This window comes from Apodemus sylvaticus, chromosome X (genome assembly GCF_947179515.1).
Source record: "Apodemus sylvaticus chromosome X, mApoSyl1.1, whole genome shotgun sequence".
Taxonomy (NCBI): domain Eukaryota; kingdom Metazoa; phylum Chordata; class Mammalia; order Rodentia; family Muridae; genus Apodemus; species Apodemus sylvaticus.
In genome coordinates this window covers 54,619,132-54,634,407 of record NC_067495.1, presented here as the reverse complement: position 1 = coordinate 54,634,407, position 15,276 = coordinate 54,619,132, and the positions used below count along the sequence as shown (strand labels likewise).

The 15,276-nt window shown below is 44.2% G+C and overlaps 1 protein-coding gene across 3 annotated transcripts in view; it reads right to left on the bottom strand.

The window, feature by feature from the left end:
- Window positions 1-316: 316 nt before the first annotated feature.
- Window positions 317-15,276, bottom strand: part of Pcyt1b (phosphate cytidylyltransferase 1B, choline) — a 96,089-nt gene continuing 81,129 nt past the window's right edge. For all 3 annotated transcript variants that reach the window (XM_052170100.1, XM_052170098.1, XM_052170099.1), the window contains exons 7-8: window positions 14,790-14,978; window positions 317-4,205 (exon numbers count right to left, since the gene is read on the bottom strand). In XM_052170100.1, the coding sequence (XP_052026060.1) occupies window positions 3,993-4,205; window positions 14,790-14,978 (402 nt within the window). In that variant the 3' untranslated portion in view covers window positions 317-3,992. The remainder of the gene's footprint in view (window positions 4,206-14,789; window positions 14,979-15,276) is intronic.

Below are 15,276 nucleotides of genomic sequence, written 5' to 3'. Positions count from 1 at the left end.
TGGCAAGGGAGACCCAGAAGTTAGTGCCTCAACCCCACCCCGATTGGAACAAACACCAAGTAAAGTGGGTTTGATCAGGGTCACTGACAAGGCCAGTGAGTGGTGAGACCTATCTCTGTGGTTAACTGTCTTGGGAAGAGGGATGTGGGTTGTTTGGCAACTCCAAGACCTGGCTCCATTGAGCAGAAAGCAAGGGGTGAACCTTCCACGTACTGAAGCCACCTCTGGGCAGGCAGCAAGCACAGCTGCCACAGTGCGAGCATTTTGTACATTCAACTTGAACTCCTAGGTAGGAACACAGCAACACACAAGAAGCAAAGCGGCCAAAGTGTGACTCTGGGTCCTTTTATTTATAAACAAGTTGGGACTACTGTGGTCCATTTGGGATCAGGGGAAGAGGGTTTAGGGCTTTCAGTGGTGAGGGTGGGGTGATTCCAGTAGTTTGCACTAGTCAGCACCAGAGCAAATGCTTGGGCATAAAGTCATTCTTGAATCCAGATGAGCCCTCGGCTTATATGTACAGCAGAATTTTAAGTAGATAGGCTGTTCTTATGGCTTTGTCCCCAGACATACTGCAGCGACAGAACAGAAAACTAGAGAAGTTAAAAAATTCCTAAGAAGCTGGGCGGTGGTGGCGCACGCCTGTAATCCCAGCACTCTGGGAGGCAGAGGCAGGCAGATTTCTGAGTTCAAGGCCAGCCTGGTCTACAGAGTGAGTTCCAGGACAGCCAGGACTACACAGAGAAACCCTGTCTCGAAAAAAACCAAAGAAAGAAAGAAAAATGCCTAATGAGTTCACTTATCACCTGTTTGATTCCTCATCAGCTGCATAGGACAGGACTGGAGCTGCTGAGTAGATGCCTGAAAACCTGTCTCATCCGTTGGGTAGGACTGGGCATTAAACTAAGTCCTGAAGATCAAGGGAAAATAAGCCATGTTCTTCCGGTAGCCACAACCCACCAATGTAACCGCAGTATCCTGCAGCCTAGGTCATAGAATGGCTGAGACTCACACACACACTGCATGTGGGAAGCCACACCGTGTCTGTCACAGGGCTGGTTTACCCTTGCCTCTGGGTTATGCTGACAGACATAGGCCATACACTGCATTACAAATACGCCCCTGATGTTTACATGAAGGGAGTCAGCACTTGGTTTCTGAGCGCGGGGTGGGGTGGGGAGGGGGATACGAAAATTGCTAATATGCCAAATAAGCTAGAGAGGCCAGGACCCCACGTGCTGCATGGGGATCCACTAGCCATGGAAGTATACAATAGGAAGCCTTCCTCCTTCCTAGTGATGCCTGGAAGGAAAGTAGAAAATATAAATCCTCCCGTATTCACCAACTCATGTCATTTTTGTCCATCTTCCCATTCCCAACCTTAGGGAATGGGCTTCCTAAGTTGCTTCTTTCCCTCCCTTTCCCTGGTTTTGCCCCTGTTTCTTACTTCTCCAAGCTCGCAGCATGCTGGACACTGTTATTCATTCTTAACTTGCCCTTGACCTTGACCGTGAGAATTGCCTGAAGAACTCACACACAGTGCAGTCGCAGCTCCTCCCACGTGTAGGGGAAGGTAAAACCTGTCAGGGCTGGGAAGGACTTCGAGATGGTCACGAAGGGCTAAAGGCTGGCTAACAGAATCCACCCCGTTTCTTTGTGGAAAACTTGTGGCTTTGGGAAGGTGAGGAGCTGCTGTTAGAAACTGAGAAGGAGGTTTAAACCCACTTAAGTGTCCTTTGTACCTGGGGTGATTCCTACATTGGTCACTTCCCATCATGCACAGCTACAGTGGCGCTTCTGATGAATCATGTATGTGGCACCTGTCAGGATAGTGTGTAGGGCCTGCAAAATTATACTCACCTGATACATCACTTCTACACTCTCTGCCTCAGAGCAAGACTTAGGTAAAAGTGGACCTATGTGCCCTGGGTCATGGAGTCAACTTTTTAAAAAAAAAAAAAATAAAGGTTTCCTCCACAGAGAGCCTCTGCACATATAACCTGAAGTGGCTTAAAACCGTAGATGTTTTTAGCTTTCTTTCCTCTCTCTAGGACCCTCTTCTCCTCTTCTTCATTTGCTTAGTTGCTCCCCTTGTCCCTGCACTGCCACAAGTGTCAACGGCTGAAATAGAAGGCATACATGCACAATTTGTCCTGGGTGCATAGTGGAAGGCTGAGGTCAAACCGATAGATACAGTGGAAGAATGGAAGCCCTTGCCTCTGGGGAGGGATGGTCCAAGAGGGCCTTGACTATGAAAAGAGATTTCTTTCTCCCAGGCTGGGTTCCTAGCAACCCCCTGTCTTTCACGAGCACTTTACAGACTTCTAGAAGAAGTATCAGGAACAAGGAGGCTCCAGGTTGCCTTAGCCTCAAGGTTTTGTTTAGCAATAGTCACCACTGATCTTTAGGTAAGCAGGGAGGTAGTTTGACCCCAACATAAAGGGGAAAGGCAGGGTACCTTTCTTCATCAGTTGCCCCCTCCTCCCGGAATGCGTGTTCCCAAAGCCTCTGAAAACAGAGGATGTCTCTGTCACTGGAGGTGCTGGACTTTGCCCACCAGTTACATGTTAAGGCCTTCAGTCAGTCAAGCTGCAGTGCTGTCTGTCTGTCTTTACTACGATAATCAGGAAATTCTATTTGAACCTAAGAGATTAGCTCTAAACCTTGACTGGCCCAGATCATTCCCTGCATGTAGTTAGGGAACAGAGGACCCACGTAGTTCTCCAGTCATCTGAGAGTCTCCATCCTGTTCGGAGAAGCAAGGGCCAGAAATAACTTCAGTGTCTCTCAGACCATTCAAAAGATTGAGCTTTCCCTTTACCCAAAATGTCGTGGGTGAAGAACAACAGGGATTTTCTGGGACAAAACATTTCTACAGGAATCTAACATTTGATTGAGCTTTTGACAAAGTGCCCAAGTCATGAGGGAACCAGATGGTTCTTGAGATCAAGCATTTCAGCAGGGTATCATGGGGGAGAGCATGAGAGGGTTATAGAGTCCAACACGGCCACCATATATTCATATTGCATATGGTATACACCCTGGGGTGGCGTATTGGAGGATACATAGAACAAATACGTGCAGGTAGCACCCCCTATCGGTATACTAAGTGTTTGTTTCATCAAACTGTTATTCAAGGTCTATGAACTGGAGTGGTCAGAAATGGAAAGAGCCGTTCCTTTAAGAAGCTCCAAGAGATATTTTCATCTTCCATACATGGAGCCAAAGCAAAGGAGCTCCCAGTTGGTTTGGTTATTTCTTTTTAGGTAAGACGGGTTTCCTTGTTGCGATTCCCATCAATTCAGGTAATTTCTGGAAAACAGTGTCATCATGCCAGTGATGAAAACATACAGCCAGAAGCATGTCAGGCCTTAGGTGGAGTTCACCTTGACACAACTGTCCTTTGAATGAGAGATTAAGGGTCACATGTTTCTATCTGACCAAAGCAAAGCTGCATCTGAGTCGGGGTCCTGGAATGGGAAAGTGTTGGTGCATTCCATCAGGGCTTAGTGGCTGAACAAAGAAGGCTGGAATTTGCCTCTAACTCACCCATTTTGCAAGCACTTAGCCACCTCAGTTGGAAGGGAATTCATTCTGGGAGAGCGTGGGTTATAGGAAGCAACGTGCAAGGCTCTTTGAGGGCTGGAGATAGCAGGGTGAGGCAGCAGCCACTTCTGCGGGTGGCATATTTGCTACAGATAGATGTGTGGACCAAAGCAGAAGTCACCCCACTTCATGGAGTGCACTGTACCTTTCCATAGCAGGGCTAAAGTGGGGTGCTTCTATGATGCTAAGAAGGTTTGTGTGGGTTTTCAGGTCAGAAACCTCCATGCTGAGCCCAGGCCAGACTGGATAGAGAAGGAACAGGAGCTGGCCTAGTAACGCCCTGGGCAGAACTCCCATCTCCCGGCGGAGCTACAGCTCTCCACGCCTCCCAGGCATCCCGGGAGCCCTCCCATCCTGTGTGCTGTGCTCTTGTCGACCAGGCACCTTTACTTCTCATCCTCATCCCCCTCACTCATGCTGCTGATGGAGGCTGAGGCTGCTTTCGGTGAGGAGGGGGGAGAGGTCTTGTTTGGGAGCCAGGAGAAGGTAGGAGATGGAGAGCGGGAAGGGGACCGGCTGCGGGTTGGGCTGCTCACAGGACTCTGCTTCGGAGACAAGGCCTGTAGCATCCGGCTACTCCTCTCCTGGAACATCTGCTTCTAGAGAGAAGATGGAGAGAAGAGAACTTAACACAGCAATTCTGGGTGCAGCTAAGACAGCGGATGAGCAGGATAGAGAGCTGTGTCACCAGAACACCTGCTCCGGCACACTTGGATGGAATCCCATGTTGTCAAAGGCTATGGGGGAAGTTGAGTGAAATCTGGGGCCAGTCAGAAATTGATACCTAAAGTTATGATCCCTGCTGACGAATGGGACCTTCCTTTTCTTTCATCTGTACAATTTAACCACCGGGCAAAGTAGCAATGTTGTAAGTAGTGGTACATTCTTGTAAAAATAAACAAAAAACCTTTGTCCTTGTGGATTTGAAGAGAAATCATACAATAAGCAAAATGTGTGGTACAGTAGATGGAAATGTGATCCCTGAGAAAAGCAAGGCAGGGGAAGATCCCACGGCAGGCATGGGGCTCACACTCTGTCAGCACTTGGGAGGCAGGAGGGGTTGGAGACAAGCCCAAGGCTACAGGAGACTGTCTCCAAAAGGAGTCCCCACACTGGGGCTCTGGGCTGCCGTTACTAATGCTCTTCCCATGGAAGACCTTGCCGAGGAATTGCTATCTGGGCAAAGGATTGAGGAGAGGAGGGAGAACCATCCCTCCGGTGGAAGTCAGTGGGAAGTCAATTCTAGACAGACAGCAAGCCATGTAACAGGAAGAACGAGCTGACCACGGCACTGGAGTGTGGTTTGCTGCCCAGAGGGCATGAGGAAGAGTTAGGTGGAGGTCACTGGAGAAGGAGCAGGTAGCTGTCATGGAGGCTCTTGGCAGCCATTGTGGAAAGTGTGTGTTTCCCTCTGTGGAGAACCATTTAGGAGGACTAAAGGGGACAGCGCTCTCAACAGTGGAGTGCCACTGGGGAGGAGAGAGTGCGTGGCCTGGGGGAGAACAGGCCAGAGAAGTGCTGTGGGGGGACTGGGTCACATAAGACCTTCTCCAGGGAGGAGAGAAACTTCTGGAGAGGTGTAAGAAAAAGAGTAACACAATTTGCTTTTTTCTTTTCTGGCTACCTCTCTACTGTGCTGAGAAGAAGCTGCCATCAAGAGTGTGGGCATCAGCTGGGTGGTGGTGGCGCACGCCTGTAATCCCAGCACCCCTGCACTCTGGGTGGCAGGGGCAGGTGGATTTCTGAGTTTGAGGCCAGCCTGGCCTACAGAGTGAGCTCCAGGACAGCCAGGGCTACACAGAGAAACCCTGTCTCAAAAACAAAAACAAAAACAAAAAACAAAAAAACAAAAAACAAACAAAAAACAAACAAAAAAAACCAAAAAGAGTGTGGACACAAGGAGATTAATGAGGAGCCCATCACAGTATGAGTCTTAGATTATGATGACATCTACCTCAGAGTCATGGGCACAAAGATGACAAGGGACAAATGCCCAGCACGTCTCCCCCACATTTAATTTAAGGTCTCTCAGCCCTCTTTTGTGTGCATTTGTGTGAGTTCTGACAGGTAGAGTTGTATGGCTACCACTCTAGTCTACGCATGGGGCTTCGTCAGCTCCCACGCGGCCCACTGTCATTGCTTCTTATCCCAGGCTTTGACCACAGATCCCGTTTCTGTCCCTTAAGTTTTTCCATTTACCAAAATGGCATTAAGATGGAACCCTGGAGGATATGGTCTGGTTGTAGAGCCAACAGGACTCCCTGGCAGATAACATGTGGCACATAGGGAGAAACAACGTCAAGGGACTAGAGCTTCTAGCTGGTGACTCTGGGATGTGGTGGTGCCATTTTCTGGGTTGAGGAAGACTGTGAGGTAGAAGGAAGCTTTACTGGGAAAATCAGATTTTCCCCGTGGATTTGGGGGGTGGGGTTAGAGGGATCCTTTGGTTTTGCTTTTTGAGGCAGCGTTTCATATAGTGCAGACTGGCCTCAAATTCACAAAGTAATTGAAGCTGGCCTTGGACTTGAGGCTTTCCTGTCCCTGCCTCCCATGTGCTGATTTCAGCGCAGGTGTGGGCCTTTTTCAGTCTTTGAGACTTCATACATGGTCCCCTCCCCACCCCTGGATACAGAGGGAGACCTTATCTCAAAAAACTCGAAAAGAAGGGGAGAGGAGGATAAAAGGGGGGAAGAGAGGGGGTAGGTGGGAAGGGTGGGGGAAGGGATGATAAACGAAAGAAGGCTTAGGGTATGTATTAAATGAAGTAAAAATGGTCAACCTCACTAGTAATCAAATGAACAGAAAAAACGCTGTATCAGCACCATGCTCTAATTCATTGAGCAAACCATCCAGGGAAGAAACACTTTTTACTATATGAAATTGCCAAATTTGTAATCCTTAATTGGTCATAGGCGGTGTGGATGAGGGCACAGGGAAGGGGTCACACTTCTTCTGCTACTGATGGGAGGAAGAGAACGTGCAAGCACCTTCCTAGAGGTAATTTGCCAGTGAGAGCAAAAGCTTCCTTCCCCCCAGGAATTACAGGTGTGAGGAAATACTCAGGAGTATAGGTATTGTAGTGCTATTACAGATAAATTGGTAAACCTCTAAAATAAGTTAGAGAAATAGATAACTCCAAAAAGATATAGTAAGCAACTGGCAAACAGGTTCTTTTTTAAAATATGTGACACTCCATGACTATGTTGTGCCTGCGGAGGTCAGAAGATCCTTTAGATCTCCTGGAACTGGAGTTACAGATGGGGATGGTTGCGAGCCACCATGTGGGGCCGGGTTCTCCGCAAGAGCAACAAGTACTCTTAGTTTTTGAAACATCTCTCCAGTCGTGAAAATCAGTTTCTCAAAGAATACTTAACATGAAAAATGCCTTGGAAATTTTGAAAATTTTTAGGATCATATGGTCTGCATGATCTCAGTGTTAGAGAAGAAATGCATACAGTGTTACTGGAGAAGATCTGCAAAGAACTGCAAGTGACTTTGTCATCTCCTTTTAGTCTTTTTGGGGGGGTGAGCGAGGGTGGAGGTGTGAATTTTACTGTGAATTGAACCCAGAGCCTCACCCACATGAGGAAGCTGCCCTTATGTTTTGAGACAGGGTCTCACTATTAAGCCCTGGCAATCCTGAAACTCAATATTCAGTCCAAGCTGACCTCATAATCACAGAGATCCACCTGTCCTTGCCGCCCAAATGCTGGCATTAAAGGCGTGTGCTAACACACATCTTTTTGAGACAGGGTCTCTCTAGTTTTCCCAGGCTGCCCCTGAGCCTGCCATCCTCTCACCTCGCTCTCTCAGGTGGCTAGGATCGCGATCCTGTGCCCCAGGCCTATCTAGCATTGCTGTAATGAATACACTAGTGCCAGTTCCACATCTGTGGGTTCAACTGTCTGCATATCAAAAATGGCACACTGAACCTATAAAAAGACTTGCTAGCAATTATTTCCTGAACAATATACTTTAATACCTAATGCATATTATTGACATCACATTAGCTATTATAGGTCATCAAGATCTTTTAAAGTATAGATGGAGATGTGTGTGGGTTTTGTGCCAACACAATGTTCTTTTATACAAGGGGCTTACACTTCCATGGGTCTGGGTATCTGAAGGAAGCCCTGGACCAATCCCCAACAAATAAATACAAAGGGACAGCTGCTGCGTGTTGCTTATGCCTTCATGAAACATATTATGATAGGAGGAAAGAAACGCAAATCGCCTGGATCGGGAGATGGGGCAGGCATTTCAATAGCGATATAGCCAGGGAAACATAAAGACCTGAAGCGCATCGTTAATGCCTCTGTGCGCTCGGTTTCCTTCCTAAGCCCCAGTCTATCAATTTGTAGAGCCTAAAGTTTCTTCCAGAAAACATAATAGAGAAACCTTGCTGATCACTGAGATTCTTCCCAGATTGAAAATTCCATCTGTCTACAAATACAGCAATTATTTACCTTCCATTAAGAGCACTGATAATTCTGCCAAAAGACAGCCAACCCCCGTGAAATCAAACAGAAAAAAAAAAGTGCAGTACAACGGCATTACCTGAGATTAAGCCCATTTATGAGACAAAATCAAATGCCAAAAGGATTGGGTAGCCTATTATTAACAGTAACATTAAAAAAATCCTTGAACTTCTAGCAGGCACTTTAAAATATGTGTTTTTATTACTATAATCTTTCAGCATATTTTTAGTGGCAGCCATTAGCCCCCCTGCTGGTAATGGATTGTCAGCATTTCCATTAGAAACCCACTTTCTAAGAAATCTACATCTTGTCTACTCTGGTTTGAATCAAGCTCATAACTTGAGAATATTCTGCCTAAAGGGATGAAAGAATTTGAATCTTTAATGACAAACAATGGTGTCACACTTCACAAATGTGCTACCCATGCAAAAGCAGTCGGGCCTGGCCTTGCAGGTTCTCCGATCTGTTTCTGCTGGACTTTCCAGGGTGGTTCCGCTACAAAGGAGCTGAATTGAATCCAGTCAGGAGACAGTTCGTAATGAGCTTCCTGGGAAGAAAAGCACTTTAGAAATATAACAAATAATGAAGACCATGGCATGACATTTTCAAAGAGAAAAGGTATTTAAATTCAATCTTTTATTGTATTAAGAGGTTTCCATTTAAAAAGTTTTCTCCCAAGAAAATAATCCCATTTATAGTCCTGTCCGTGTGAAAGTAATTTTCTGTTTCCCTCCTACAAAGTTTTCCCTTTTAAGAAGTATTTAATATCTAGTAAGGCAATGAATATCTTGATGAATGCTTTTATAGGCTTTCGTGTTACCTATACACCCTGGCACATGACTTAAAAGGAAATGAAAAAAAAATCTAGTATGATCTGATGTGGTTTTCTGATAAGAAAGATGAAACCCAAGAAGACAGATGAGTTGTGTTTCCATTTCTGGCCAGATTGATAAACATCATTATCATTAACAGCAGCTAACCCTCCACTGGCTGACGTGGTCTTGCTGCCAGACTCTGTTATAAGGATGTTGTTATGAACCAATTCAATCCTCCTGACAACTCTAGGAGGCAGCAAAGCTTACTTTTCCCTTACAGATGATGTGACTGATGTATAGAGATGCAGAAAAACTTGCCCAGGTGGGCTGGGCCCTGGGCTAGGTACCAAGCCAGGCTGGGTCTGTAGCCAGGGCTGGTGTCAGTCATGGAACACCAGACTAGTATGTATAAGGCACAGGGTATACCCTCTACAGAAGGAACTTGGAAAAGGAAGCCCTCAGGAAACAGCAATAACAACAAAAGAACTTGCCCAAAGCTATACAGCTAAGCACCAAGTTAGTGATCCTGACTACCTCTCAAGTCAGGCACTTGAGAGGTAGTCAGGAGTTCAAGGCTCTTCAGGTTTACTCCCATTTTATTTGTATATTTGCTTAAAGATACTTTTTGTTTTGTTTTGTTTTGTTTTAGAATTGACGATCAAAGGCTGGGAATATGGCTCTACCAGTAAAGCACTTGCCAAGTTCTGGGCTCAGCCCCCAACACTGCCAAAAGGAAAATGTTTCCAGTATGAACTCTAGTTCAGATATACAAGCTTCATTTTCTAACTCTCTTATCAAAATCAAGATGATCCTAAAAAATGAGCAGTATGCCTGAAGGGAAGACAGCCGTTTTATACGCAAAAGAGTGAAACCTGGCAAGGCTGCAGAGAGAGTGGAGTCCTTGTGCACTGCTGGGGGGAGGGCAAAGCAAGAGAGCTGCGGTGGAGAGCAGTGTGCGAGGTCCTTGAAATGTTACACACAAAGTCACCACGTCCCATTTCCATGTATACGCCCAAGACACCTGAAAGTGGGGCTCCAACAGTCATGTATGCAGCATAATTGATTGTAACAAATCACAAGTCTATTTGGTTGCCATGGGATCTCTTTGGTCTAAGGCAAGACGATAAACATGGTCTAAGTGTAGCAAGCATGCTCTAAGATGAACTAAAAATTCATTAGACTTAAGATCTTTGTCTATGGGTGTTAAAGAAGTGGGCCCATGTTTGGTAAAATAAAATAGACTCATTTCCTTTTAAACAGGAGAGAATTTTGTATTCAGAGTCCATCCATAAAGGAATATAGTGGCAGATCATTTACAATGAGAGCTCACAGCACGAACCTGTGGTCAAGGTGCTAATATTTAGAAAGAATGTCTCCACTCTGTGAATTCAGATGCTTCAAAAATAATAATCATAGATCTGCTTTAAGAAGATGAATACCCAAAGCAAACCCTGCATGCTGGGAATCCTTCACTAACTGCCAGTTTGGAGACAAACAGCATCTTCTCCCAACGTAAGCTCCAGAGCTTCAAGGTGAACCTCACTTAGAGCGCTTTTTTGAGCCAATGTGTCATTCAGCCATAATACTCACAAGGGAAGGTAATACTGAGTCTGTCTGAAGGGTGTTCCTGTTGGGATCTGGACCATCCACCGGCTGCGGTAAACTGTGGGGGAACCCTGCCTCCTTTCCTCTCCCCTGGCTTCCTTCTCTAAGGTGCCATCAGGTGAGTAGCGTCCTCCCACAGCCTTCCACTGTGATGTACTCCCTCCATACAAGCCCAAAAGCAACAGGGCTAGAAGCCTTCCAAACAGTGAGCCCAAATCACTTCACCCTCAATATTCCCCTCAGTCTCTATCTCTTTCTCGTTCTTTCTCCCTTAAAGAAATCTCTATTTACTACAAACATCCTAAGAATCTATTATACAAGGTGCACATGTTAAAGATAACTAAACTACTACCATGTGTGAAAGCTGAGGTTAAAACTTTTAAATAATTTGCTATTGATCCTAAAACCTTCATGTACATTAAATTACACTCACCTCAGTAGTATACATGAAATCAACTTGTCTTCTCTTTAATTAGATATTTTGTTACAGTAATGTAAAGCTGATTAACATAGAAGGCTTGCTTCTTTTGCCATTTGGTTTGGATTATAGGCCACCTTCTGAATATGACTCAAGACTAGTAGAATCAATTAACAATAGTTAAATAAATAAAATGATGTGAGTTTAGAAAACAAACAAACAATTTAGGCCCTGATATCCCACCATTCAGACTGAGGAAGTGGGAATTGGAAAATCTATTATAGCAGTTAAGGAATACATAGGTTGCTGGCTTCATATTCTTAGAAGTCATTGTGGCAGACAGCCTCCAAGATAGATAGCATCATAGGGCCCCATTTACACCATTATCTAGTGTTCTCCCATAATAGATAAGGAGCAAATTCAAATGTTCCTTGGGCCCATCTCAGCACCATAAATGAGTGAGTCAGGTTGGGGAAGGTGGAGGAAGCAGGGAAAAGAATATGGCCACAGGAAACTCGCAAGTCAGACTCTTCCCGAGCAAAATATAAGCACCAAGGAAACCAAGTCTGTTTTTGTTGTGAATGTTTTTCTAGACAGGTTATCACTCTGTAGCCTAGACTAGCCTGGACCTCACATAGCACAGCCTGCCTTGGAATTCATTGTCAGTTCTGCCTATTAGATTTGATCCACCAAACACTAAACTGTATCCAGTGCCACAGGCTAAGGAAGGTCTGTACATGGGTATTCCTCCTAATCCATTCCTTCATGCATTCACTCAATGAAGAGACATTTATGTGTAATACCCACTGTATACTACATATAAAGCTGCATACCAATCCTGCAGTAGCAAATTTGGGACCTTAAATCTTTTCAGTTTGTGCCTTTCTAAGTCTGGGTTATTGGTATCAGTACTGTACTTGCAGGTAATGCAGATCCCCTGTTTTAAGAAATGAGTTCCAGTCACAAATCTACAAATAAAGAATTATTATAATAATAGCATATTCATGAAAAGCAAATTACTTATCTTGGCGTTTAACATCCTTGTAACTATTCCTGTACTTTTAATGTCAACAGAAAAAAAGTAATGTCTAAGTCTGGCTGATACAGTAAATTAATGTTAATAACAGTTTTGACACTAATAGCAAGTTTTTAAAAGATAAACCTCCAGTCTCTAAGCTGGGTTTCATTTCTTAAAAATCCCCTCCGCTCACTGTCACCAGACTCCTTAGGAACCATTCCAGCTACTATTTCACCTTTTGCTGGGAGCCCGGGAGGACTGGGAGGATAAAGTTCCTATGAAATAATATCCTTTCCCTGCCTTTGCTCACCCCAGGTGGAGATGGCATCCACCCACTGAGTTACAATCCGAGGGTTTCTGGCACAGTCACATTTCCTAAGGGTGCTAAGCAAATGAACTGCTATATGGCACCATTAAAAACCATGTGCCGTTTCTTCAGAGCCAGCAAATTGTGAAAATTCAAAGTAGTAAGGTGCACACTGGCTCAAAAAGGCAAGTTCATATGCCGAAGACCAGAGAACACTTTGACTGTCTTTGTGTCCTTCCATAGGGTGCGCATAGACAAGAACGTTAATAAATGGGCCATGAATTTAATCATCTGAAGTGAAAATGAACAAAAAAAAGGTGAAAAGGAGTCTAGGGTCTGGTTTCTGCTCTCTTGCCAGTCCTCACTGGAAGTTCTTTAATGGCACAATTAGCCCTTCCCCTTCAAACTCAGCCTACAGATAGAACACTGTTGGCTTATAACATTGTCTATAACACATTAGAGGCCACTAGGCTTAAAGGATCTCCTCCAACTCCTCTCTGAACAGTCTTCTTTTTCTATACTAATTGAGTGTTTTACTTTTAGATAATCCTATAATGAATGCACTCAAATGAGCATTGGCAGTAGTGACAACCCATCAATAAAATAATTAAGGAGACGTGGATTTCCTTAGAAACTTCTCATATCATAATAGGAAATCTTGGCTATTTAAGATTAAGAAGATCACATGGAATGATTTCTCTTTGTTTTAAAAAGAAAGTTGGCTTGGGGCTAGAAATCCCCAGTAACCTGCCTCATCTCTGCACACTTAGATGTTGGGTTGCCGCTGTGTACAAGATGGCCGGCTTGTTCTGCAGGTGCTGCTATCCACCCTCTGGGCCTCATGAGTATATAGTAAGTGCTCTCATCTGATAAGACAAGAGGGTTGCTGGCGCTTTCTGGATTATATCTTAGCCAAGAAAACAGGAACACCAAGTCCAGGGAGAAACTCTAGTTAAAAGGAATGGGTGTGTGGGAAGGTGACAAAGACACGTGAAACCTTCTTCTGGCCTCTACAAACAGACATACATGTCCCACACATATGCACACATATGAAAACATACATAGCATTTCTTTTAAAACAGAAAGTCAATTTAAAGATATCTATGTCACAGAACCCTCATTAACTCTTCCAGTAGCAGTGGTTATTTAATTAATGGAGGGCATGTACAATAGAGCTACCATGGCGGCTTCCAGAACTTTCTTTCCTTTCTCTACAGTTATTAATCACAGTTGTCTAAAGAATTTAGTCAAGGATAAAGCATGCTTTTCCTTTCTTGGCTCACGTTCTCAGTCCCTTGAGACATTTGGGACCTATACCAACAACTACATGCCAAAGAAAAATCAAGGTTTGATTAGCACAGTTACAAGGTAAAATTCGGCTGCTTCTCTTTCCCTCCAGTGGTAGAATTGCTTGCAGCACAACAAGATGGTAGAGTAGCTCCATCCTTTCACATTCTCCTGATGTGCAGCATTGTGCCCCAAGCACAATACCCACTCCTTTCTTAATGAGAGCAGACGTGATTACCCTCAGGAGACCTTCAAGAACAAATCCATTGACATATAGAATGGGAACAAAGCGAGGGTTGCTGGTCCCTTATCCAAGATTCCAGCCATTCCCTCCTGCACCTCCCTGCCAATGAACATTCTGCCCTGGCTACCTGGGGTCTATAAAGCATGGAAGGCTAACTGAAAGGGAACACTAACCATTCAGCTATAGGAAAGTTGCCATCCATTTTGAGCCGTGACTTTTGTTGATGTACATGTTTTAAAGTTATTCACACACCTGTTAGTAGCCCCATCCCACCCCCACTCACACTTTTGTAAGTCTAAACTCATCATTTCCCTAAGCTAGAGTTGAGTGGAATCATTACTTTTGTCTGTCACTGGTACTCGATCTGGGGTGATAACATGTTTGTTCATGTCTCTCTGGGAAAAAAAAAATAATGCAACACCTCCCCAAACCCTTGTCCTACTCCAGCCTTAATATGAGGGAAGATGCTTAGTCATATTGCAACTTAATATGCCATGTTTGATTGATATCCCTGGGAGGCCTGTAGATGGTGGAAAAGGGTGATGTGAGAGAGGAAGAGGGGGGACTGCAGTTGGGATATAATATATGAGAGAAGAATAAATAAAATATTAAAAACTAAAAGAAAAAGAACTCTTGGACTTGACTTCCAACACAAGCTCCATGTTACATTGACTTACTTTACCATCAACCCTAGGCTTTGTGTCACCCCCAACTTGAAGACTAGGATGAACTACAAGACCAACTTCTGCAATACCAGACATTCAATGGTAAGTGAATGGCTTCTTAGTTCTGGAAACAGAAACAGAGAAGACCCAACTTTGTGTACCATTTGGTACCATACTAAATCAGTACGTGAGGGCTGATTCGGTAATTGACTAAGGACATGGACTTGGAGTCACTCGAGATGATGTCTAAGCAGAGGCCACTGTATAAGGGACATTTTTGAGTCTATGAAAGAAATTTAAGCTGAAAATACCTGCCATTGCCGTACCAATTAAAATAAGTACATACCCATGCACCATCTGGCCCAAACAGTTCCAGGAAGTTGCCAATAAATTCTCTTGATTTTTCTTCCCACTTTTGAATTAGGTCGTGACTCTTTTCTTCTACTCTGTTAACAAATTCCTTTGATCTTTCCTCCACATTCTTGACCTTTTCTTTCATCTTGTCCACCTGGTTCTGAAAACGGTACTTCTTCTCCTAGTTAAAATTAACAGGAGAAAGAAATTGATTCAGGAGGACATCAGAGAGGTTCGTCTGTATTGGTTATATTTTATATCAACTTGGGTTTGCTCGTAATGTGAAGAATAGATGTCATTATTTCTCAAGGGCTAGACTGATGGGAAGGCATATATCTTGCACATCAATCTCCTTGGATATATAAATGGAAGTACAAATGTTGAACTATGTTTGATCTGCTCAACATCTATGAGTTGAAATTGTATGAGAATAGAATACAAAACAATCAAAGCTACCATTTATGGAACAAATACCCTTA